Genomic DNA, 24,264 nt, shown 5'->3' with positions numbered 1-24,264 from the left:
ACACAAAGGGGTACTACTTGCGCAATTCCGAAAGGTTAGCAACCATCACAAAATGATCCTCGGTTGGTTAAGAAAGGCATCCTTTAATACAAGAGTAATCACTGATTGGGAGAGGGGAGGGTTAACCGGAAAACTGCCAGGATAAAAGGCGGCTTGTCTTTGACATTGTACAGCAGAGGATTTTGAACAACAAGAGACGAGGGAGAAAAGAAAGAGACCGACCGAAGACCAAAAGCTGCAAGAGAATGAGTCGTGCGCTCTGCCGTCCAGTCTCTATTACAGGTAGTACCTGTGTTAGACTGTTAATTACTGCCTGAGTTTGAGACTATGGTTTATCTGAAAACTTAAACTTGTCCTTACCTTTATCTCAATAAAGTTGATTCACAACAAGCTGTTGTGCTGCCAAGTCTGTTCCCACCTTAGAAGGGGATATAAAACACCCCTATCTTATCAAATCTTACATACCTATTGCCTCAACTGAAGATATTGACCAAAAGATAGGAAATTTTAAAATCAACCTATAAGCAAAAAATACCTTTTATCATGACAGTAAATCTCTTCAGTTTACACAACTTCAGTAAATGTCTCGGAAAGCATTTTCAGATTTCATCTTAATTCAGGTTGAAATCTCAGATTCCCAAACACATAGCAAGTTGGCAGTTGATGAGGGGTCAAGTAGCACCTCTCAACATTAAGATGGTTTTTAGGATACACTGTATGTTTTACTCTATAAAATATGCAGACTGATTATAATTCATTTGAATAGTGACGTTGCACAAAAAGGTGCAAGTGAGATTCCTTCTCAATAAAACTGCATAAAACTAGGAAAAGCAGAGGGGCATAAAAGCAGCAATGCTATAGGAGTACATATTTCTCATGTGAACCCCATGTGCTTAAGGGAAATCTGCAAACAACTACCTTCTCATTCTTGTGCTTCCAAATATCTTGAGGTACTGGGATCAGAACAAAAATTCGCCATGCATTCCTGACCCTATATAAAACCCATCAGTCAAACCAAGCATTGGATAGCTAACAGATGCTTTTCATGTCATCATAACATATATATCCCAAGACTTTAAAGGCAGTTCTTGAACAGCAAAGTATGTGAGAGTTGCTTCAATGCACCTGGAGTGTAAAAAAAAAAGGAGGGTCTTCGACTTACGGAAGGCAGAACAAACTTTACAACACGACCAAATGTAGCTGCCAAAACAAAATTGTTAGGCAATCCAAAAAGGTATTCACTTAAAAACATACACGTTCCACGTAAGCCACGTACTACAACAACTAACCATTGTCTATCTATCAATCTGCAGAAAGGCAGACTTACCTCTAATTCGGAACCACTTGTCTGAAGAGTAAAGGCATTTTGTAATGGTGTGAAAAATCACCTGGGTACTTTGGAAGTCGATGGGATCCAACTGCAGCTGAAAAGAAAAGTAAACTTAAGAACTCTGCAAACACGGTTCATCTGAATAAGTCATTTGAGGATGTTCAACTTGAATTACGTGGCTTGTTTGAATCCAACCTATGCAAATGGAACAGAATGAGACTCTTCAAATAATTGGTTAAGGAGATTACTTAAATTGCCTAAATTAAGTCCTATTGGACTGCAGTTTACAACACAAAGCTCCCTCTACTGCAGTGCCACTGATAATTTTACTCAGACTATCCAAGTACAAAAAAAGCAGGAAGTAACTGACACTGTGGAAACCCTTTTTGAAGCTAGGAGTTTATACATACTTGCCAGGCAACAGTAGATAGCAACTTACTTGTGCTTTACGTAATTATAGGAATTTCCTTCCTCCTCCTCCGGTAGACCGCCACTTGGGAAAACTGCCTTCAAACTAGATAGGAATTCTATCACCACTTACATTTCTGGTAGGGAATTAATTACAAGAACAGCTTAGAGTCATAGAGGTATACAGCACAGAAACAGGCCCTTCAGCCTATCGTGTCTGTGCCGGCCATCAAGCACCTAACTATTCCAATCCAATTTTCCAGCACTTGACCCGTAGCCTTGTATGCTATGACATTTCAAGTGCTCACCTAAATACTTCTTAAATGTTGTGAGGGTTCCTGCCTCCACCATCCCTTCAGGCAGTGGGTTACAGATTCCAACCACCCTCTGAGTGAAATTTTTTTTCCTCAAATCCCCTCACATCTATGTCCCCTGGTTATTGATCCCTCCACTAAGGGAAAAAGTTTCTTCCTATCTAACCTATCAACGCCCCTCATAATTTTGCATACCTCAATCACGTCCCCCCTCAGCCTTCTCTGCTCTAAGGAAAACAGCCCTAGCCTTTTCAGTCTCTCTTCATAGCTGAAATGCTCCAGCCCAGGCAATATCCTGGTGAATCTCCTCTGCACCCTCTCCAGTGCAATCACATCCTTCCTATAGTGTGGTACCCAGAACTGTACACAGTAATCCAGCTGTGGCCTAACTAGCGTTTTATACAGCTCCATCATAACCTCCCTGCTCTTATATTCTATGCCTCGGCTAATAAAGGCAAGCATCCCATATGCCTTCCTATCCACCTTATCTACCTGTGCTGCTGCCTTCAGTGATCTATGGACAAATACACCAAGGTCCCTCTGACCTTCTGTACTTCCTATGGTCCTACCATCAATTGGATATTCCCTTGCCTTGTTAGTCCTCCCAAAATGCATCACCTCACACTTCTCAGGATTAAATTCCATTTGCCACTGCTCCACCCATCTTACCAGCCTATCTATCATCCTGTAATCTAAGGCTTTCCTCCTCACTAATTATGACGCAACCAATTTTCATGTCATCTGTGAACTTACTTAACATACCTCCTAAACCATTAATGTACACTACAAACAGCAAGGGTCCCAGCACCGATCCATGTGGTACACCACTGGTCACAGGCTTCCACTTGCAAAAACAACCCTTGGCCATCACCCTCTGTTTCCTGCCACTAAGTCAATTTTGGATCCAATTTGCCAAATTGCCCTGAATTCCATGGGCTCTTACCTGCTTAACCAATCTCCCATGCGGGACCTTATCAAAAGCCTTACTGAAGTCCATGTAGACTACATCAACTGCTTTACCCTCATCTACACATCTAGTCACCTCCTCCAAAAATTAATCAAGTTAGTTAGACACTATCTCCCCCGACAAAGCCATGTTGACTATCCCCAATTAATCCCTGCCTCTCCAAGTGGAGATTAAGCCTGTCCCTCAGAAGTTTTTTCCAATAGTTTCCCAACCACTGATGTTAGACTCACCGGCCTGTAATTACCTCGTCTATCCCTGCTACCCTTCTTGAATAATGGTACCACATTTGCTGTCCTCCAGTCCTCTGGTACCTCTCCCGTGTCCAGAGAGGATTTGAAAATTTTTGTCAGAGCCCCTGCTATCTCCTCCCTTGCCTCACATAACAGCCTGGGATACATCTCATCTGGGCCTGGGGATTTATCCACTTTCAAGCATGCTAAAACATCTAATACTTCCTCCCTTTCAATGCTAATATGTTCAAGTATATCGCAATTCCCCCTCCCTGATCTCTACACCTACATCGTCCTTCTCCATAGTGAACACAGATGAAAAGTAATCATTTAAAACCTCACCTATGTCCTCGGACTCCACACACAGATTGCCACTTTGGTCCCTAATGGGCCCTACTCTTTCCCTGGTTATCCTCTTGCCCTTAATATACTTATAAAACGCCTTAGGATTTTCCTTTATCTTGCCCACATGTTTTTTCATGTTTCCTCTTTGCTCTCCTAATTACTTTAAGTACCCCCCTACATTTTCTATACTCCTCTAGTGCCTCCGCTGTTTCCAGCGCTCCGAATCTGCCATAAGCCTCCTTTTTTTCCTGATCCAATACTCTATAACCTTTGACATCCAGGGTTCCCTGGACTTGTTGGTCCTATCCTTCACCGTAACAGGTACATGTTGGCTCCGAACCCTTACTATTTCCTCTTTGAATGACTCCCACTGATCTGATGTAGACTTTCCTACAAGTAGCTGCTCCCAGTCCACTTTGGCCAGATCCTGTTTTATCAAATTGAAATCGGCCTTCCCCCAATTCAGTACCTTTATTTCCAGCCCGTCTTTGTCCTTTTCCATAACTACCTTAAATCTTAGAGTTATGGTCACTATCCCCAAAATGCTCCCCCACTGACACTTCTACCACTTGTCCAACTTCATTCCCTAGGATAAGGTCTAAAACTTCCCCTTCTCTTGTAGGACTTTCTACGTACTGGCTCAAAAAGCTCTCTTGGATGCATTTTAAGAATTCCGCCCCCTTTAAGCCTTTTGCAGTAAGCTTGACGGAACTAAATACAGTACTATTACAAAAATATTGCAACAAATTTTAAACCATAATCACATTGTTATATAACCAACTCTTAATTTGGAGTAATTTAATTTGAATTATTTGGTAATTCTAGTTTGCCAGCATTAAAAACAGCATCAATTCATCAGCAGTGGAGTGCAAATGAGTTTCCAGAAGGTTTTATGTCAATCAGATACACTGCAAACTGAGACTATTCTACTTATAATTTATATACTAAGACTAAAATTAAATAAAATAAAAACTAACAATTTACTCTGAGCATCTATTAGATACGATAGCACCAAATATTCAAAACAGACTACGACCTTGAATACCAAGTGGTTGAGATCACACTTGGGTCGTTAAAGAGTTTCGCCAGTCCAGTTGTCTGTTAGCTGATGCCAATTACACCAGGGTTCAGCAATGTCATACCGTGTGTGCTTTGTTTGAGATACAGACCAATAAATTAAACATGGGGAGGTTGAATTTTCAATCATAACCAATTAGTATGATACATCTGAGAGTCAGATTTTCCAATATGGAATCTGGACAGTTTCTCTCCTCTCACCGTTTTTCTTCTCCACGCTCCCCATTTTCCTTTGAAGAAACAGGAGCAGGAGTCGACCATATGGCCCATCGAGCCTGCTCTGCCATTCAAAACGATCATGGCTGATCTTCGGATTCAACTCCACTTTCCCACTGGCTTGCCATACCCCTCGATTCCCTGAGAGACCAAACATCATCTATCCCAGCCTTAAATGTATTCAATGATGGAGCATCCACAAACCTCTGGGGTAGAGAATTCCAAAAGATTCACAACCCTTTGAGTGAAGTAATTTCTCCTCATCTCAGTCCGAAATGATGGGCCCCTTAACCTGAGACTGTGCCCCAGTGTTTTAGATTCCCCGACCAGTGGAAATAATCTCTCACTGTTTATCCTATCCAGCCCCTTTAGAAACTTATATTTCGATGAGACGACGTCTCATTCTTCTAAACTCCAGAGAATACAGAATACAGAGAATACAGGCCAAATTTATTTAGTCTCTTAGACACCAATCTAGTGAACCTTCACTGCACTGCCTCCAATGCAAGTATATCCTTTCTTAAACAGTACACAGTACTCCAGATGCGGTCTCACCAAAATCCTGTACAATTGTAGCAATATTTTCTTATTCCTGTATTCCAATGCCCTTGCAGTAAAGGCCAACATACCATTTGCCTTCCTAATTGCTTGCTGTACCTGCATGTTAACTTTCTGCACCAAAATAAAAGCAAAATACTGATGCTGGAAATCTGAAATAAAAACAAGAAATGCTGGAAATACTCAGCAGGTCTGGCAGCATCTGTGGGGAGAGAAGCAAAATTAACGTTTCAGGTCAGTGACCCTTCTTCAGAACTGACAAATATTAGAAATGTAAAAGATTTTAAGCAAGTAAAGCAGGGTGGGGGGGGGGGGGGAGGGGCAAGAGTTAACAAAAGAGGTCACAGAGAATAACTGACCAGAAGGTCATGGAACAAAGGCAAACAGTATGTTAATGGTGTGCTGAAAGCACAAACATGAAAAATTTTTACTTTTTGAAAAAACAGTGGGTCGGCACAGTAGAAACAGACTAATCACACTAAAAAGCATAAAATAAAATAACTAAATAAAAAAACATAACTAAACATAAAAAGTGTGGGGGCGGGCGGTGCAATCCTGCTCTGAAATTATTGAATTCAATGTTCAGTCTGGCAGGCTGAAGCGTGCCTAATCGGTAAATGAGATGCTGTTCCTCGAGCTTGCGTTGATGTTCGCTGGAACATTGCAGCAATCCCAGGACAGAGATGTGAGCATGAGAGTTTGGGGGTTGGGGGGCGGGTGTGGTGGTGGTGTTGAAATGGCAAGCAACCGGAAGCTCGGGGTCATGCTTACGGACTGAGCAGAGATGTTCTGCAAAGCGGTCACCCAATCTGCGTTTGTTCTCCCCAATGTAGAGGAGAGCACATTGAGCAGCGAATACAGTGTACTAAATTGAAAGTACAAGTTAATCGCTGCTTCACCTGAAAGGAGTGTTTGGGGCCTTGGATAGGGAGGAGAGAGGAGGTAAATGGGCAGGTATTACACCTCCTGCGATTGCAGGGGAAGGTGCCGTGGGAAGGGTACGAGGTGGTGGGGTAATGGAGGAGTGGACGAGGGTGTCGCGGAGGGAACGATCCCTTCGGAATGCTGACAGGGGAAGGGAGGGGAAGATGCGTTTGGTAGTGGCATCATGCTGGATGTGGCGGAGGATAATCCTTTGGATCTGGAGGCTGGTGGGGTGGAAAGTGAGGACAAGGGGAACCCTGTTGCGGTTCTGTGAGGGAGAGGAAGGGGTGAGGGTAGAGGTGCGGGAAATGGGCCGGACACGGTTGAGGGCCCTGTCAAGCACAGTAGGGGGGGGAATCCTGGTGAGGAATAAGGAAGCTGTGGGAGTCGGTGGGCTTATAATGAAAATTAATAGACAGCCCATCCACTGAGACTCCCACAGTTACCTCGACTACACTTCTTCACACCCTGCCTCCTGTAAGGACTCCATTCCATTCTCCCAGTTTCTCCGTCTCCGACGTATCTGCTCTGATGATGCTACCTTCTACAACAGTGCTTCTGATATGTCTTCCTTTTTCCTCAACGAGGATTCCCCCCCACTGTGGCTGACAGGGCCCTCAACCGTGACCGGCCCATTTCCCGCACCTCTACCCTCATCCCTTCCTCTCCCTCACAGAACCGCGACAGGGTTCCCCTTGACCTCACTTTCCACCCCATCAGCCTCCAGATCCACAGGATCATCCTCTGCCACTTCCGCCACCTCCAACATGAAGCCAGTACCAAACGCATCTTCCCCTCCCCTCCTGTCAGCATTCCGAAGGGATCATTCCCTCCGCGACACCCTCGTCCACTCCTCCATTACCCCATCACCTTGTCCCCATCCCACGGCACCTTCCCCTGCAATCGCAGGAGGTGTAATACCTGCCCCATTTACGTCCTCTCTCCTCCCTATCCAAGGCCCCAAACACTCCTTTCAGGTGAAGCAGCGATTTACTTGTACTTCTTTCAATTTAGTATACTGTATTCGCTGCTCAATGTGCTCTCCTCTACATTGGGGAGACCAAACGCAGATTGGGTGACCGCTTTGCGCAACATCTCCACTCAGTCTGTAAGCATGACCCCGAGCTTCCAGTTGCTGGCCATTTCAACACCCACCCCACTCTCATGCTCACATCTCTGTCCTAGGATTGCTGCAATGTTCCAGCGAACAACAACGCAAGCTCGAGGAACAGCATCTCATTTACCGATTAGGCACGCTACAGCCTGTCAGACAGAACATTGAATTCAATAATTTCAGAGCATGATGGGGCCCCCCCACTTTTTATGTTTAGTTTTTTTTTCATTTTTCTTTTTTATTTAATTATTTTATTTTAGGTTTTGTAGTGCGTTTAGTCTGTTTCTACTGTGTCTACCCACTGTTTGTTTTGTCAAAAAGTAAAAAAAAAAATTAAAAGTTAGTGCTTGGAGTGCTTTGTACTTAACAGTCTATTCTCTGTACTAATGCTTTGTCTTTCAGCACACCATTAACATACCACTTGCATTTGTTCCATGACCTTCTGGCCAGTTATTCTGTGACCTTGTCCTATCAACACCTTCTCTTTTGTTATCTCTTGCACCCCTCCACCCCCACCCCCGCTTTACTTGCTTAAAATCTGTTACATTTCTAATATTTGCCAGTTCTGAAGAAGGGTCACTGACCTGAAACGTCAACTCTGCTTCTCTCTCCACAGATGCTGTCAGACCTGCTGAGTATTTTCAGCATTTCTTGTTTTTATTATGTTAACTTTCTGCATTCCTTCTACAAGCACACCCAAGTCTCTTTGAACATCTATACATACAAGTTGCACACCTTTTAAAAAATATTCTGCTTTTCTTCTTACGATCAAAGTGCATAATTTCAAACTTCCCTTCATTATAGTCCATCTGCCATCACGTTGCCCACTCACTTAACCTGTCTATATCTCTTTGCAGCCTGTCTGTATCCTCCCCACAGCTTACGTTCCACCTACCTTTATATCATCAGCAAACTTAGATACATTACTCTACCTCTTCATCTAAGTCATTAATATAGATTGTAAATAGCTGAGGCCACAGCACTGATCCTTGAGGCACTCCACTATTTACCGCCTGCCAACTTGAAAATGCCCCGTTTATGCCCACTCATTCTTCCGGTCTGTTAACCAATCATCTATCCATGCTTATTACCCCCAACTCCATGAACCCTCAAATTGCCAATTAATCTTTTGTGTGGCACCTTATCGAATGCCTTTTGGAAATCCAGGTATACAAAATCCCCTTTATCTACCCTACTAGTTACATCCTCAAAAAACTCTAATAAATTTGTCAAACAGGATCTCCCTTTAGTAAAACCACATTGGCTTGTTCTAATCATACTATGCTTTTCCAAGCACATTGTTAAGACTTCCTTAATAATAGATTTTAGCATTTTCCCAATGACTGATGTTAGGCTAACTGGCCTGTAGTTCCCTGTTTTCTCTCTCCCTTCTTTCTTGAAAAGCAGTGCAACATTTGCCAACTTCCAATCTTATGGGACCATTCCTGAATCTAAGGAATTTTGGAACATCATAGCTAGTGCATCCACTACATCTGCAACTATCTCTTTTAGAACCCTAGGATGTAGGCCATCTGGTCCCGGGGACTTGTCAGATTTTAGTCCCTTAAGTTTGGAACAATGAAAGAATAAAGTTTCCACCTTTTGCAATGCAAAGAGTAGCTCTAAAAGCCAACACTTTTGCACTTTCCCCTTTTATAACAACATTTTTCCCCTTTCCTTCTCATTAGGCATATACATTTGTTTTTTGGCCTCCATGAAGATATTTTTCTCAGAGATGGGAGGTGCTTGTCCATTTTTTAAACTTCTCAAGTTCAATTATTGTACATTAATCTGTCAAATAACCAGATGGTGAGTTACTGCTGGAACTTTATCCCTCAATTGAAGATCTCTATCCTTCCAGTCACTCAATCTTTGACCACACTCAGCCACACAGAATGTACTTGAGCTCTCCTGAAGGTTGAGGTTGGCGACACCCACCAGTATTTTGTGCGCATGCACACTTCGCAACCAAACTATGACTTGCAAGAGTATAATAGTTATATAATATTTTCAATTAAATTGTAATTAATTTCTGCAGCTGTGCCAATTTAATTAGAGTGCTGCCATAGTTACAGAAAGTAAAAAAAACACACGCATTACTATATCATTGCTTAAAACTTCCAACCGGCAATCAGATTCAAATGAAAAACAACAGATGTTAACCTTTACTGTCCAGTTTTTAAACATGTGAGTAGCATGAACTGGGGCATAAAAATGAAACCTGTGTATGTGACTTGGATACTCTAATCTCTTATGTGCCCAAAAATGAGTTTCCATCTTTCAAATGACAATTTATGAAACATCTAGTGAAACAAGACCAAGTGTAAATATACAGGATATGAACAAACAGAATAAAGTCTCCAATGAACGTTCATCTATTTCATAACAGTTCTGCAAAAAAGCAAATCACATCGCACAATCCCCATCAGCAGTCTAAATTTACTTACCGACTGACTAATTGCTGGCGTCAGCTGCTGCTAATCTCAAGGAGAGGGTTCTGGTCCACTGCATCTATCTTACACGCCATATTTTTGCAGAATCTCCTTTCCTAGCATTTCAGGGAGCCAAAGGATTGATCCCTGGCCCTTCCATAGCTCTGCATGTCCAGGGATTGACCAGTTGAGCTGCCAATCACACTGGCTACAACCCTCCTAAGTATGACTTACCTGACAGCTACCCCCACCTGCTGAGCTTACATGAATAAAGCCATTCCAATCCATTATATGTGAATGTTTATTGGAGCATTTTAAACTTCCATTGTCTCAAGCTGATGTGGTATAATGAAAGCACCACTTTGCCAGGAGAATTAGCTGGATCTAATCTCATGTTTGCATATTTTGCTAATATAACCCCTTGGATACGGAATTAAACTTAACAACCACTTGATGTAAATTGTCTGAAATTCCTCCTAGTTCAAATTGTTTAGAAATCCAAACCTTTACAGGTGTGGAACATAAAATACTCAAGTTAAGAAAATGAAGTATGCATAACTCAAAATTGTTTTTGTAAATCAACAAAGAAAAATAGCCGATGTGCACATCTCTGCACTCTAGCCTAGCCAAAACATTTAAACAAGCTTGTAAGCTTGCGGACGACACACAGGTTGGAGGAGTTGCGGATAGTGATGAGGATTGTCAGAGGATACAGCAGGATATAGATCAGTTGGAGACTTGGGTGGAGAAATGGCAGATGGAGTTTAATCCAGACAAATGGGAGGTAATGCATTTTGGAAGGTCTAATGCAGGTGGGAAGTATACAGTAAATGGCAGAATCCTTAGGAGTATTGACAGGCAGAGAGATCTGGGCGCACAGGTCCACAGGCCACTGAGAGTGGCAACGCAGGTGGATAAGGTAGTCAAGAGGCATACGGCATGCTTGCCTCCATCGGTCGGGGCATAGAGTATAAAAATTGGCAAGTCATGCTGCAGCGGTACAGAACTTTAGTTAGGCCACACGTAGAATATTGCGTGCAATTCTGGTCGCCACACTACCAGAAGGACGTGGAGGATTTGGAGAGGGTACAGAAGAGGTTTACCAGGATGTTGCCTGGTATTAGCTATGAGGAGAGGTTGGATAAACTCGGATTGTTCTCACTGGAACGATGGAGGTGGAGGGGCGACATGATAGAGGTTTACAAAGTTATGAGCGGCATGGATAGAGTGGATAGTCAGAAGCTTTTTCCCAGGGTGGAAGAGTCAGTTACTAGGGAACATAGATTTAAGGTGAGAGGGGCAAAGTTTAGAGGGGATGTGCGAGGCAAGTTCTTTACACAGAGGGTGGTGAGTGCATGGAACTTGCTGCCGGGGGAGGTGGTGGAAGCAGGTATGATAGCGGCGTTTAAGAGGCATCTTGACAAATACACGAATACGATGGGAATAGAGGGATACGGTCCCCGGAAGTGCAGAAGGTGTTAGTTTAGGCAGGCATCGAGATCGGCACAGGCTTGGAGGGCCGAATGGCCTGTTCCTGTGCTGTACTGTTCTTTGTTTGTTCTTTGTCTCCTCTCTCCCCTCTCCCAACACTCATGGGTGAATTCTGATTGTGGATTGACCATATTTAAAGCACTGAGCAGTTAATAATGCAAACAGATAATTAAAGACCTTTTTTATTCTGATTAGGATCTCAAATAAATGGCAGTAACTGGAAAGAAACCTTGGTCTATTAGCATGCTATTACTGTATAAGGTATATGATCAGCTTGAATAATCTATAACTTTGTTATGTTGTACAAATAATCTTCCAGATGCTTGGAAAAATCAAGATTCTTTGAGTTCCACACAATTATAAGAGATGTCCACATCAATTTCAAGATATTCAGCACTGAATAGTTTGATTCACCAAAAGAATGAGAAAAAAAACACTACATCCATGATCTTACCTCTGCCATTACATTCCCCAGTGTGTCCAACCCCATTTGCTTAAGTGCAACGTGCCTATTGTGAGCACATAGCAGCAGAAACCGCAGGCATGTCCGGTTAGCTAGCAGCTTGGCGTTCCCTTCTTCCGTGGATAGATTGTGGATAATAACAGCTATCTGCAGCACCCTTTGCCCTTCCAGGTCGTGAATGCCCAATTTCTGTGGAGGATGGAACAAGACGGAGTCCCATCGATCATCGCTAGCAGCTTCTAGGTTGAGGGGCAACGATTGAAACAAAATTATAAATTCAGTCCTTACAGCACCTGTACATGCTCTAATATTTTAAAATGGTGTTTGAGTAACTTAATGAGCATAATTTATGAAAATAGTGTTAATTCTGGAATAAATACAGCTACATTATTGAATAACTAAAACATAAATTGGTTACAAAAAGGATAGATCATAAAACATTCAAACCCATTAAGCTGGAGGAATTACATTTGATATTCATGCTTTGGATTTTTAACTAAAACCTAAAGTTAAAAGCATTAAATTAACTGAAGTCTAAGCCAGTAAACTATTTCAGGTCAGTTTTAGAGAATCAGTTCCAATTTCATTCTATGCTGTAAATGCTTATGTGTCTCTATTTTGACGTAAGGAAGATACAGGGTTACAGGAACAGAAAAGGGAAGTGGGATTAGTTTTGGATTACTACAGCAAACAATTCAATATGCACAATGGACAGAATGGCCTTCAGTGTGTTAAATATCTACAATTCTAATTCCACCCCAAACAAACTATTAAAAAAAACTTGACTCCATTTTGACTAAAAACTTTCATTGTATACTTTTAAATTAATTTGCTTTTTTCGAAAGGATCTGCTGTTTATAATGTTCTTATAAAAGAACCATGGGCGCTATTTAGTCTACATTGAGTTTGCTGGAATTTGCTTGCATTGCAGCTGAAGTCAGCACTCCATTCTCGAATAGCTAAAACTCCCTGCATAGTCTCTCACATAATATTACTGAAAACAACAACATTCAAATAATGGTATAGCAGGGCTCTCAACATGGTGCCGCACATCGTGGTGGCTTTCAGATGCATGTTACATAATGTAATGACTATCTCAATGTTAGTCACAGGGGTCATCAAGTAATGACCAGGAGTTTTCCAATGAGAGGGAGGAGAAAAGACATAGCATCATTCAGATGTCTCCTAGTAGTAGGCTTAACATGAATACTGCCAGAAACTTGCTTGACCTTTCAGGTAGAAAATGATATATGGAATGAAGTTATTTTTCAAAAAAAGTGATCTCAAAAGTGGGCTAATTCATCAGCTCTGAGACCCCCTGCACTGAGTAAATGAACACGTGCCAGTTCCACATGGGGAGTTATTGCAACGGTGCCTTTTAACTGCACGTACATGGTTCTACAGTTACTTCTAAATTGCCACCAGTGTTCTGAAATCCACTGTGCAGGATGAAGTGGCACCAGTAGCATTAAAATATTAAGGAACTTCTCCTAGAAGATAAATGCGCAAGAGCTGACAGACTTCAATAACAATAGCAGCCTAAGATTGAGTAAAATCAGCCTGCAAAAAAAAAACCTAACAAATGCTAATCACCTTTTCAATATGCAACCACATTTATAATAACAAGATCAGAAAGCTCAAAAATGTTCAGTTTCTGATGTTGAATACAGTATTAAATCAACTATTAATTTTGTGTTCACTGAATAAACTCACGATAATATTACAGGTTAGTTAGATGCAAGACTGCCCTTAAAAGTAGCTATATGATACTGCTGGCATGGTCATTAAATCTTAAAAGCATAAATCAGTTTTAAACATCTAAAATCCTACCCAAAGGCCTTCCAGCACTGCCCTTCTAATGTGGTTTGGGGAAAAAAAACAGGATACTTTTTAAAAAGTGTCATTTTCTGCCAGTAGATGGAGATACTGTACTACGTTAACCAATTTATTTACCATAGTATTACAACAGCTGCTATGATCAAAGGAGTCAAAATTCAACTTTCACCTCACTTAAAGTTCCCCATTCTCTTGTTCTCTTTCCCATTCCAGAATTTACATCATCAATAATATTACTGAACTTTTGGACAGAATATAAAAAGCAGCAAAGAACGATAATAGATTAATGAGGAAAAATTAGAGTACGAGAGAAAGCTGGCGAGAAACAAAGACAGATAGTAAGAGTTTCTATTGTCATGGGAGTGTTTTCTCCCCTCTGTTTAAAACAGTGTGCCTTTAAGACTCTGTTTAAAACCGTATGCCTTTAAGACTGAGAGTTGTTCGTGCCCTTTGAGAACAGTGTGTGCCAGCAGCAAGCCTGTTTCCTAGGCAACAGCAGGAGAGAGGAAGCCAGTACAGTATTGTATTAGTTAACTGTGTGTAAAGACCGGCTAAAATCAGTTTGATCTGGAGACCAGTGAAGCCTGCTCACTGAAGAAAGGAGTTCTCTATCTCTATCAGCAGAAAATCTACAGGCGGTGTTATTGCCCAAGGAGGAAAAAAATCCCTGGAAAACAACATTGGTATTGTTGGAGGTAGCAAATTCATTTTTCTTACTTCCAATATCTAAAAAGTCTCTGCTTCAGGAATGACACTCTGTTGCCTGTTTGTGTTTCTGGAAGTTTCTCAGTAAAGTTTTTACTGAAAGACTGCCAATTTAAAAATCCATGTAGACCTGTTGCTATACCCCTGTTGAACGAACTGTGAGTCGCCTGCTGCTGTGAATGTCTATCCATTAAAGACCATTCGGCGAATTCGCTTGGAGACTTTGAGTGGCATCTGACCGTTTGGCTCTGGGCCACCTCACCAAACCGGGAACGTAACCCACAAGGACTTACAATCCAGTTATTTATTTATTCCTAAGGAACATCATTTTTAAACTGGTTACCGTTTGTTTTTGAATGTATGAGTGGGTGCATGAAGGTGAGGATAAATAAGTAGTAAAATCTTTTAGACATAGATTTGTTTAAGATTTAGTTTATTAATAAATAGTTAATTTGCTGTTATTTAAAGATACCTGGTTTGGCCTGTTTCATTCTGGGGGTTAATAAAGTGTTTAATTTGGCTAATTTCCAGTAAGTGGGAAAACTTTAATAACAACCTTAATAATAACCTGTGGAGGAATGGGACTGAATTGATAGTGCATTACTCCTGTCTCAGTAGTAACACTATAGATATTTTAAAAAGAAGAGTTAACAAAGTGAGCATTGGTCCTATAGAAGGTGAGTCTGGGGAATTAATAAGGGAAAATAAGGAGATGGCAGATGAATTGAACAGGTATTTTGAATAGGTCTTCACCATAGAGAACACAAGTAACGTCCCAGAAATAGCTGTAAATCAGGAAATAGAAGGGAGGGAGGTATTCAAGAAAATTACAATCATCAGGGAAGTGGTACTGAGCAAATTGTTGAGCTGCAGACTGCCAAGTCCCCAGGTCCTGATGGACTTCATCCGAGGGTGTTAAAAGAAGTGGCTAGCGGGATATTAGATGCGTTAGTTTTAATTTCCCAAAATTCCCTAGATTTGGGGAAGGTTCCGCTAGACTGGAAAATAGCGATGTAACTCCTTTATTTAAAAAGGGAGGGTGACAGAAAGCAGGAAACTACAGGCCAGTTATCATCCGTCATAGGGAAAATGGTAAAGTTATTAATAAAGATGTTACAGCAGGGCACTTGGAAAAATTCAAGGTAATCGGGGGAGTCAACAAGGTTGTGTGAAAGGGAAATCTTGTTTAACCAATTTACTGGCGTTCTTTGAAGTAGTAACATGTGTTGTGGATAAAGGGGAACTGGTGGACGTTCTGTACTTAGATTTCCAGAAGGCATTTGACAATGTGCCACATCAAAGGTTATTGCAGAAAGTAAAAGCTCGTGGTGCCTGGGGGGGGGGGGGGGGGGGGGGAAGGGAGGGGGGGGGAAAACAGGTGGACGGACATTTTGGCGTGGATAGCAGATTGGCCAGCTAATAGGAAACAGTGTGTAGGTGTAAAATTTTCTGGTTGCTAAGATGTAACGAATGGTGTGCCACAGGGATCAGTGCTGGGGCCTCAACTTTTTACAATTTATATAAATGACTTGATGAAGGGACCAAAGGTATAGTTGCTAAATTTGCTGATGACACAAAGATAGATAGGAAAGTAAATTGTAAAGAGGACATAAGGAGGCTACAAAGGGATATAGATAGGTTCAGTGTGTGGGCAAAGATCTGGCAAATGGAGTATAATGTGAGAAAATGTGAAATTGTCCATTTTGACAGGAAGAATAAAAAAGCATATTATCTAACTGGTGAGAGATTGCAGAGCTCTGAGACGCAGGGCTCTGGGTGTCCTACTGCATGAATCGCAAAAGGTTAGTATGCAGGTTCAGCAAGTAATTAGGAAAGCTAATAGAATGTTATCATTTATTGTGAGGGGAATTGAATAAAAAAGTAGGAAGTTTGTGCTTCAGCTATACAGGGCATTGGTGAGACCACCTCTGGAGTACTGTGTACAGTATTGGTCTCCTCATTTAAGTAAGGATGTAAATGCATTGGTAGCAGTTCAGAGAAGGTTTACTAGACTAATACCTGGAATGGGCGGGTTGTCTTTTGAGGAAAGGTTGGACAGGCTAGGCTTGTATCTGCTGGAGTTTAGAAGAGTGAGAGGCGACTTGTTTAAACATACAAGATTCTGATGGGGTCTTGACAGGGTGGATGTGGAAAGGATGTTTCTTCTTGTGGGAGAATCTAGAACTAGGGATCACTGTTTAAAAATAAGGGGTCACCCATTTAAGACAGAGTTGAGGAGAAATATTCTCTGAGGGTCGTGAATCTTTGGAACTCTCTTCCTCAAAAGGCAGTGGAAGCAGAGTCTGAATATTTTAAAGGCAGAGGTAGATAAATTCTTATTAAACAAGGGGGTGAAAGGCTATCAGGGGTAGGTGGGAATGTGGAGTGGAGGTTACAACTGGATCAGCCATGATTTTATTGAATGGCGGAGCAGGCTCGAGGGGACGAGTGGCCTATTCCTGCTCCTAATTCGTATGTTAGTATGTACTGCTCTCAAAAATGGCTCCAACTCTCCCTTGAATCACCCCTGTGCTCCACCCCCTACCAAAACCCATTACTACTGCAGTCTTTTTGTAGAACCACCTCTAGGCCATGAGACTCTCCATTAGTGACCTGGCCAGTAAGTGCATATTGGATGATATCTCTCCCAAGTTGAATACACTATTGCCAAGTAGCACTTCATAATGGAGAGCTGGACAAATTCACAAACGGTAGGCAAGTCTCAGTGATCGTCAAGGTGGAAAACTTTAAAAAAAAACAGCTTTCTGAACTGACAGTTCAGCAGTCTCCACAACAGCTGAATATTTGCATCTGTGCTTGCTCTTGTTGCTGCTAAGTAACTTTGCCTTACCTTTAGACTTGTGACTTTTGTCTCCAATAAGCTCCCGTACTTCATGGTCTTCAACTGTATCTTTCCAAAACTGTTAATATTAAGTGTGTTTTAAACTTTAGTAGTAGTGTGCAAAATCAGATTAGACACAAAACATTAAAAGCATTCACTTTTACAAAGTCAGTACAATCCTTATCATTTGCTTTCATCCATGTTTATTTTGTAAACTTTTTTCAAGAAAATGTTGAGAAATGCAGCACGTTATAAAACCTGAAATTCAGGAAAATTTCAGTCATCCAAAAGCAAGCTCTAACAGATGCTCCTCTGTAAGGTTCTTAATGCATGCTGCATTTAAATTGCCTTTTCAATAATAAGATAATCTATTAAAACATCTCAAAAGTCAGGCTTTTTATGGCTGTCACAAAGACATTAAAATGCTAAGCATGCAGCCAAACAATAAAACCTCAACATCTGGGAACACACAATCTAAGGTAAAGAGCAGCAAAATAAGAATGTAATTAATGGAATAGAATTAAACCGATTTGAAAAGCGACCCAAGAGTGAAAGAAGAACGGTAACTTTCAATGTACAAACTCAAAGCAATTTTAAAAAGCCAATACGATATATTGCCAGCAGAGTGGAGTGCATGTCCAGAGAGATTCGGCTCAGGCTTTACAACGTACTGGTCAGACTACACTTCAAATACTGCATTCAAGTCTGATCAACATGCTACAAGAAACATGTTTATGCCTTAAAAAGGGACAGAGAATAGAAGCCAGAATTATCCAATGAGAAGGGGATGAGCTAAGAGAGGTTAGGAAAATTCGATCTACAGTTTAGAGAGAGAGAGAGATTGTCATGCTAGGCCCCTACCTGCCAATAATGAGGCACATTAATTTTGTCATGAACATTGATTTTAAACTGTTACTGGAGTGAAGAAAGGACTTGTTAAACAGATCAGCTGTGGCTGGAAAAGACATTTGCATATTAACAGTGATTGGAAGGACAAAGGACCATTCCCTGACACATTCAACCCACAGTGGACCTTGAACACTAGGTATTGTGTGCAGGGGGAGCATTCCAGAGACTGCTAAGGTGATACAATCTAAGACGTGGTTAGACCAGTTAGTCACATGACTAACTTCTTTGGCAACCTGGGTTTTTCTGAATTGTACAATTTGAACTGAGAGTGTCTGTTTGCTCTTGGACTGAGAAGATCTCTCCTGTCTGCTCCCATCTCTTTCTCACAAGCCTCTGAATCCACTGAAGACACATGAATCCCAAGAGAGAAAAGTTTCCTACAGCAAACAAGGTTCAAGAAAAACACTGGGCCCCAACGAAAAGCAAGATCTACCTACAATCAAGGACTCGACAGTGAGCCCGAAGAACAGTAACAAAAACTCTTCAGATTTGGCCTCAAACTTTTCCACTTTATTTTTCTTCTGCTCTTTTCTGTCTTTGTTTGCATGTGTGTATTGCATATGCATGCTAGCGTGGGCACGTTGTGTATCTCTAGGCGTTAACCGAATTAAAGTTTAAGTTTAATAAACGTCAATCTTTCTTCTTTAAACCTAAGAAAACCTGTTTGGGCTAGTTTCTTTGCCTTATAATTGGAAAGCAGCAAACAAGGATGCACCAAGCATGAGCTAAAAACACGGTGTTTAAAATTAAACACTGTTACGGTAAGACCAGGTAAAGGCCGAGAGGGGACCCCTAGACACCTTTATCACCTGGTCATAATAGAGATGGTGGGGTGGGGGGGGGGGTGGTGAAGAAAGGTTAAAGAGGACCTCATTAAGGTAGATAAAACATTAAATTATATAGATAGTTAACACAGAATATTACTTCAAAGTTAGCCAGGCCAGTAGTAATAGATGGTAGAAATCTAAATGAAGGAAAACTAAATTCAGAATAAATATGAAGAAGAACCTCTGAAATTCGAGGGATGATCAATGCTTAGAACAGTCTTTCAGGTAGTAGAGGCAAAGACATCAGATGTGTTCTATATGCAGTTGGATGCTAGGCTGGGAGTGTTGGAAAGAGGTAGTTTCAATGCACATTTTTTTGTCTGTGACTGTTTTATATTAAGATTAATGAAGATGGTCTCATACGACTTACATTGCTTTTGAGAAGACATTATACGTTGAATAGAACATAATGAGTTAATGAACATTAACTTTTGCTATCTGGATGCCAACATGTAGACTGCAAACCTATACTAACAGAAAGTCACTACCTCTGCTTACAGGCACATTAAGATAAATGAAAAGTGGAAAAATCTCTTTGCAAAGCATGGCAGTTCACATGGCACAAAATAGAGTGGTATCCTTTATTTTTGATCCTTACACATGCTTTTTAAGTCAAAAGCACAAAGGTGACAATCATGTAATGCTAACTGTGGTCCAGCTGAAAGCTTCTTCCCTTCTCCCATGTGAAGGGTGGAAGTGATGCCAGGTCTCCACATTGAGAAAATCAGCTGTTGCCAGCAGATGTTTTACTTGTTATGGGGTTGCTGGGGAAAGAGGGGGGAAAGGATTGAAAAATCAGCTTCAGGATCATGACAATTCATTAGCAATAGATTCCTCACAAAGTCTGAACTGTCGCTGGTTGTACAATTTAAATGCTCCAGAGAATTTGACAGAAATTTCATATACTGTTGCAATATACTGAAGACGACTACAGTAGCCTCCTTGCATTTAAAATCTGCATGTGGAGGAAAGGGCCTTTCGTTCCATTTAGTCTACCAATTTTTGATCATCTTCATGAAGATTTCCAAACATTACTGAGCTGACAGTGTACCCTATACATCTGGAACAAACTATAATCCGTTCTGATTTTATATTCTGCATGTACACATGGAAATAATTAAGTTTTTTTAACTATACAAGTCAGTAAGAATTACAAAGATTGTGTCCTTAAGATTGTGTCACGACCTGCCAAATGATCCTCTGCAAAGGTGTTGGCTGCCATCTTGATATGACCCTACAAAGTGAGTTTACAAGCTTCTTGTTCGAAATACGAATTTTCAGGACAGAGATCTAGTTTTCATCTCTTCCTATTTGCAATCAAGCACTGCAAAGTGGATAATCTTCAGATGCATTGGTGAGTTAAGACATATTCTGCTATTATTGCAAGGGATTCCTGAATTTATAATCAGTATTTTGAGGATTGCATTCCATGATTTAATTTCCAATTTTCATAACTGAAACACTGCAAAGCCATTTTATGGCCAAAAATTAACTTAAGCGTCTAAAAGTTCTTTCACGTTGCCCATAAGGAATCAGACATAGGCACCAGGTTATGGAGAGAAACAATTATATAAATATACATTTTATATAAAACTATTCCCCTACACTTGTACACATAGAATGTGCAGTAAGGTACAAACTCATTCCTAAATTGTTAGGGTAAGGATTCCAGGAAGAAAAATATAAATACTTTCCAAAAAAGGTGTTAAGCTTTCCATGCTCTGGAGATTTTTACTTGGAACAGTAATGCATATTTTTCTGATTTTGCATTAAATCATTGTAGATAGAAAATTGGAGGAAGGTTGAGAACTTTGCAGCAAGCCTCGCCACTTGAAATGGCATGACAAAATGTCTATAAATCATCTATATAATGACTGGCAGACATAATGGGGAGATGAATCTTCATCAAAAAGTGAGATCAATAAGTTGCTGCTCCAAAGTCCAAGTGTATTTATTTATAACAAGCACATGAGGAGAGGAAATGGGCAATAACTAACAAGTTGGAAATGAGAATTACTTGACATATCAGGGTAAATTTACTAATCTCATATCATAAATGGGGAGGTGTACTTGAAAGGGGAATAAACAAAAGAGTCACCATTATACATAAAGGAGGGATTTGAAACAGGTGTTCAAAATTAAGAGGCTTTTGATAGTGTAAATAGAGGGGAACTATTTCCACTGACAGAGGGGTTAGTAACCACAGAACACAGACTTAAGATCACTGTCAAAAGAACCAAAAGGGAGATAGGGAGAAATTATTTTATGCAGCAAATTGTGTGATCTGGAATGCACAACTTGAAAGGGTGGTGGAAAAGAGATTCAATAGTAATTTTAAGAAAATTAGATTTATACTTGAAAAAGAAATATTTGTAGGGCTATAAAAGGAAAGAACAGGGGAATGGGACTAATTGGATAATAAAGATTTACTGTAACATCCAATGCAGCACAAAAACCTTTCTTGAACAACATATGAAATAACTTGGTGGCAGCATCCTCCACCCTGTCCACTTCCCCATGCTCCTGTATATGCTTTTCTACTTAGTCCTTCTTCACTTAACCTTCATTTGCTTCATAAATTCAAGCTCATTGTCTTCCTTTTCAATTACTTTCTGTTCTTTAAAATGGTCTGCCCTTTACGCTTGACTCTACCTTGCTTTGATCCTAATCATCCATTCAACTGTATCTTTTCCCTCAGACCTTTATCTGCAGTGTGCCCTTTAAATCCAGTTGGTCAATTTAGAAGACCGCATTGCACTGGAAATAGCGTCTCAACTGATAATACCCCCTACCAACATTGCAACTCAGTACTAAATCAAATGTGCCATTTTGCATTATTTAACAGAAGCTTAGGTCTACCTCTATAAATGGATCTCCTCCCTGTAAGCACTTCGTCTGCTTGACTCACAATAATCAATAGTTTTTTTTTCTGACTTTGTCCTGGTGATCTGTAATAGCTCCCAATGATTTACCTATTTTAGAAACCCCAAATCTATAATGACTGTTTCTCTGTTAGGATTGGCAGTTTCTTTTGCTCACTGTCATTATGGCTCTTCCTTTCTATTAGCTCTTTTTGGGTCATTTATAGTTTTTCACCATCCTAAAAGCTAGTACATGTGTCATTATTAAAGTCTACATATTTGTCTCCGTTTCACATCATATATATTAATAGGTTGCCACTGTGGCCCCTTCCCAAGTTGATGGAAAATAAACAAAGTAAACAAAGCAGCATTCCTGTAGGCAGTTTTCAGCCATGGTTCTGACAACAGCACCTCAAAAGCTAATATAAATGCTGCTGCCAGTGACAAAGCCAACTAAACACATGGCCACTGGCAAAAGTAACAGAAATGACATCAGCTGTTTGCTCCTGCTGGCCTGCAATGACCTTCCCTAGCATCAGAGAAATAGTTGCTCTCCTTTACTACTGCATATATTAAGTATTTACTCAAGCATGTTTACTTTGGCACCATTCAGCAGTTGCATTCAAATGCAAGTATTTTCTTTATCAAAAAATGCTGCCTGTGTTATGAGATTAAATTTGATGATTGTGTTGAAAGCATCTTCCCATTTCTACATTCCTGTTTCAGTCACAATAGGTGCAAAGTAGGTGTTACATTCGTGATGGGCCCTTTTATTAACAATTGTGGCTTAATACATTAATTATTAACTGTCAGACTGCCAACAGATTCAGAAAATTCCAATTGCTCTGGGCCCACAAGTTTAATTATCAGTCTACACACTATTGCAGAAAACAGCATTACAGTTAAAAAGCTGATTAAACAGATAATTACTGTAATATTCTTTCAAAATGCTAAGATAACCTGCTCACCCTGTATTCCCCGAGACGTGGAGGAAAACTATTTTGAAGTCAGTTTATGTGCCAGATAAATTTAAAAACCACCTTTTCTTTATCTGATTTTTCCCTTCTCGTAGCTGCTAATATTCATTTTGGAAGTGGCAGCAAGTTTTGACAAACTGCATTTTCATTGGCTAAATATTTTATTTTTTTTTTTAAAAAGTACAACTGTATTTCAGGGACCTCGTGTCACCAAGAAGTGCAGCACAGCAAAATGCACGGTAAAATTTCCAACCCCAAAAACTCCAGAAGAGCACATCCTACAGCATCAGTGTGGAATTTCTCCCTCCACACCCCCATTTACATTTTGGTCTTTATAAATGAGATTGCCAATTAGAACTCAATATGGGGCAGTTTTGTGCTGCCCACTCGTGACTGCTCAGAGATCCTTTAACAAATTCCATACAGAGGAATCTTGCATCTCCTCTCTCTGGGCTGGATTTGAACTCGAGTGCCAGAGGTGAACTAACCCTCAGAGTCATAATGGCATAGCAGGAGGCCATTCAGTCTGTGCCAGCTCTCTGTAGTGCAATGCAATCAGTCCCATTCCCCCACTCTATTCCCTTGGCCCTGAAAGTTTAATTCCCTCAAGTGTCCTTCCAATTTCCTTTTGAAATCATTTATTGTCTCCGCTTCCATAAGATCATAAGAAATAGGGGCAGGTGTAGATCATCCAGCTCCATGAATCAATATGATCATGGCTGATCTTGGGCTTCAACTCCACTTTCCTGTCTGCTCCCCATATCCCTGAGACGCCAAAAATCTGTTTATCTCAGCCTTAAATATATTCAATGATAGCACACCCACAACCCTCTGGGGTAGAAAATTTTAAAGATTCACAACCCTTTGAGTGATGAAATTTCTCATCTCAGTCCTAAATGATCAGCCTCTTACCCTGAGACTGTGCCACCTTGTTCTAGATTCCCCAGCCAGGGTAAACAACCTCTCAGTATCTACCCAATCAAGCACAATCAGAATCTTGAATGTTTCAATGAGATCACCTCTCATTCTTTTAAACCCCAGAGAACAGAGACCCAATTTACTCAGCCTATCATAGGACAACCCTCTCATCCCAGGAACCAATCCAGTGAACCTTTGCTGTACTGCCTCCCACGCAAGCATATTGTCAAGAAAACATGCTGTGCCAAATGAGGATTTTTAATTCATCACTTGGAAACCTACATTAAACTTTTAAAAAGGAAAGCTGGGATCCGACATTTAACTTTTAAAAAGCTGGCAGCCAAGATGGCCACCACAATTTGCATTGAAATACCTCACATTCCAGGACAGTGAATTGGAGACACATGTCTAACGAAGTTCCATCCAGGACAATGCCTCATGAATTTGGAATCAGCTAACAGCTTCACTTCTAATGACAAAACATTCAAAGCCATCTTGGAACATTAACAGTGGAGACGTA

The 24,264-nt window shown here is 40.7% G+C and overlaps 1 protein-coding gene across 1 annotated transcript in view; it reads right to left on the bottom strand.

Annotated features, from left to right (window-relative positions):
- The window catches only part of LOC137383793 (AT-rich interactive domain-containing protein 2-like), a 312,689-nt gene that overhangs the window by 106,388 nt on the left and 182,037 nt on the right, over positions 1-24,264 (bottom strand). The window contains exons 7-9 of the mRNA XM_068057005.1: positions 17,262-17,331; positions 11,861-12,108; positions 1,328-1,424 (exon numbers count right to left, since the gene is read on the bottom strand). Coding sequence (XP_067913106.1) covers positions 1,328-1,424; positions 11,861-12,108; positions 17,262-17,331 — 415 coding nt within the window. The remainder of the gene's footprint in view (positions 1-1,327; positions 1,425-11,860; positions 12,109-17,261; positions 17,332-24,264) is intronic.

This window comes from Heterodontus francisci, chromosome 25, assembly GCF_036365525.1.
Source record: "Heterodontus francisci isolate sHetFra1 chromosome 25, sHetFra1.hap1, whole genome shotgun sequence".
In the NCBI taxonomy this organism is placed as follows: domain Eukaryota; kingdom Metazoa; phylum Chordata; class Chondrichthyes; order Heterodontiformes; family Heterodontidae; genus Heterodontus; species Heterodontus francisci.
This window is presented reverse-complemented; position numbering and strand designations above follow the sequence as displayed.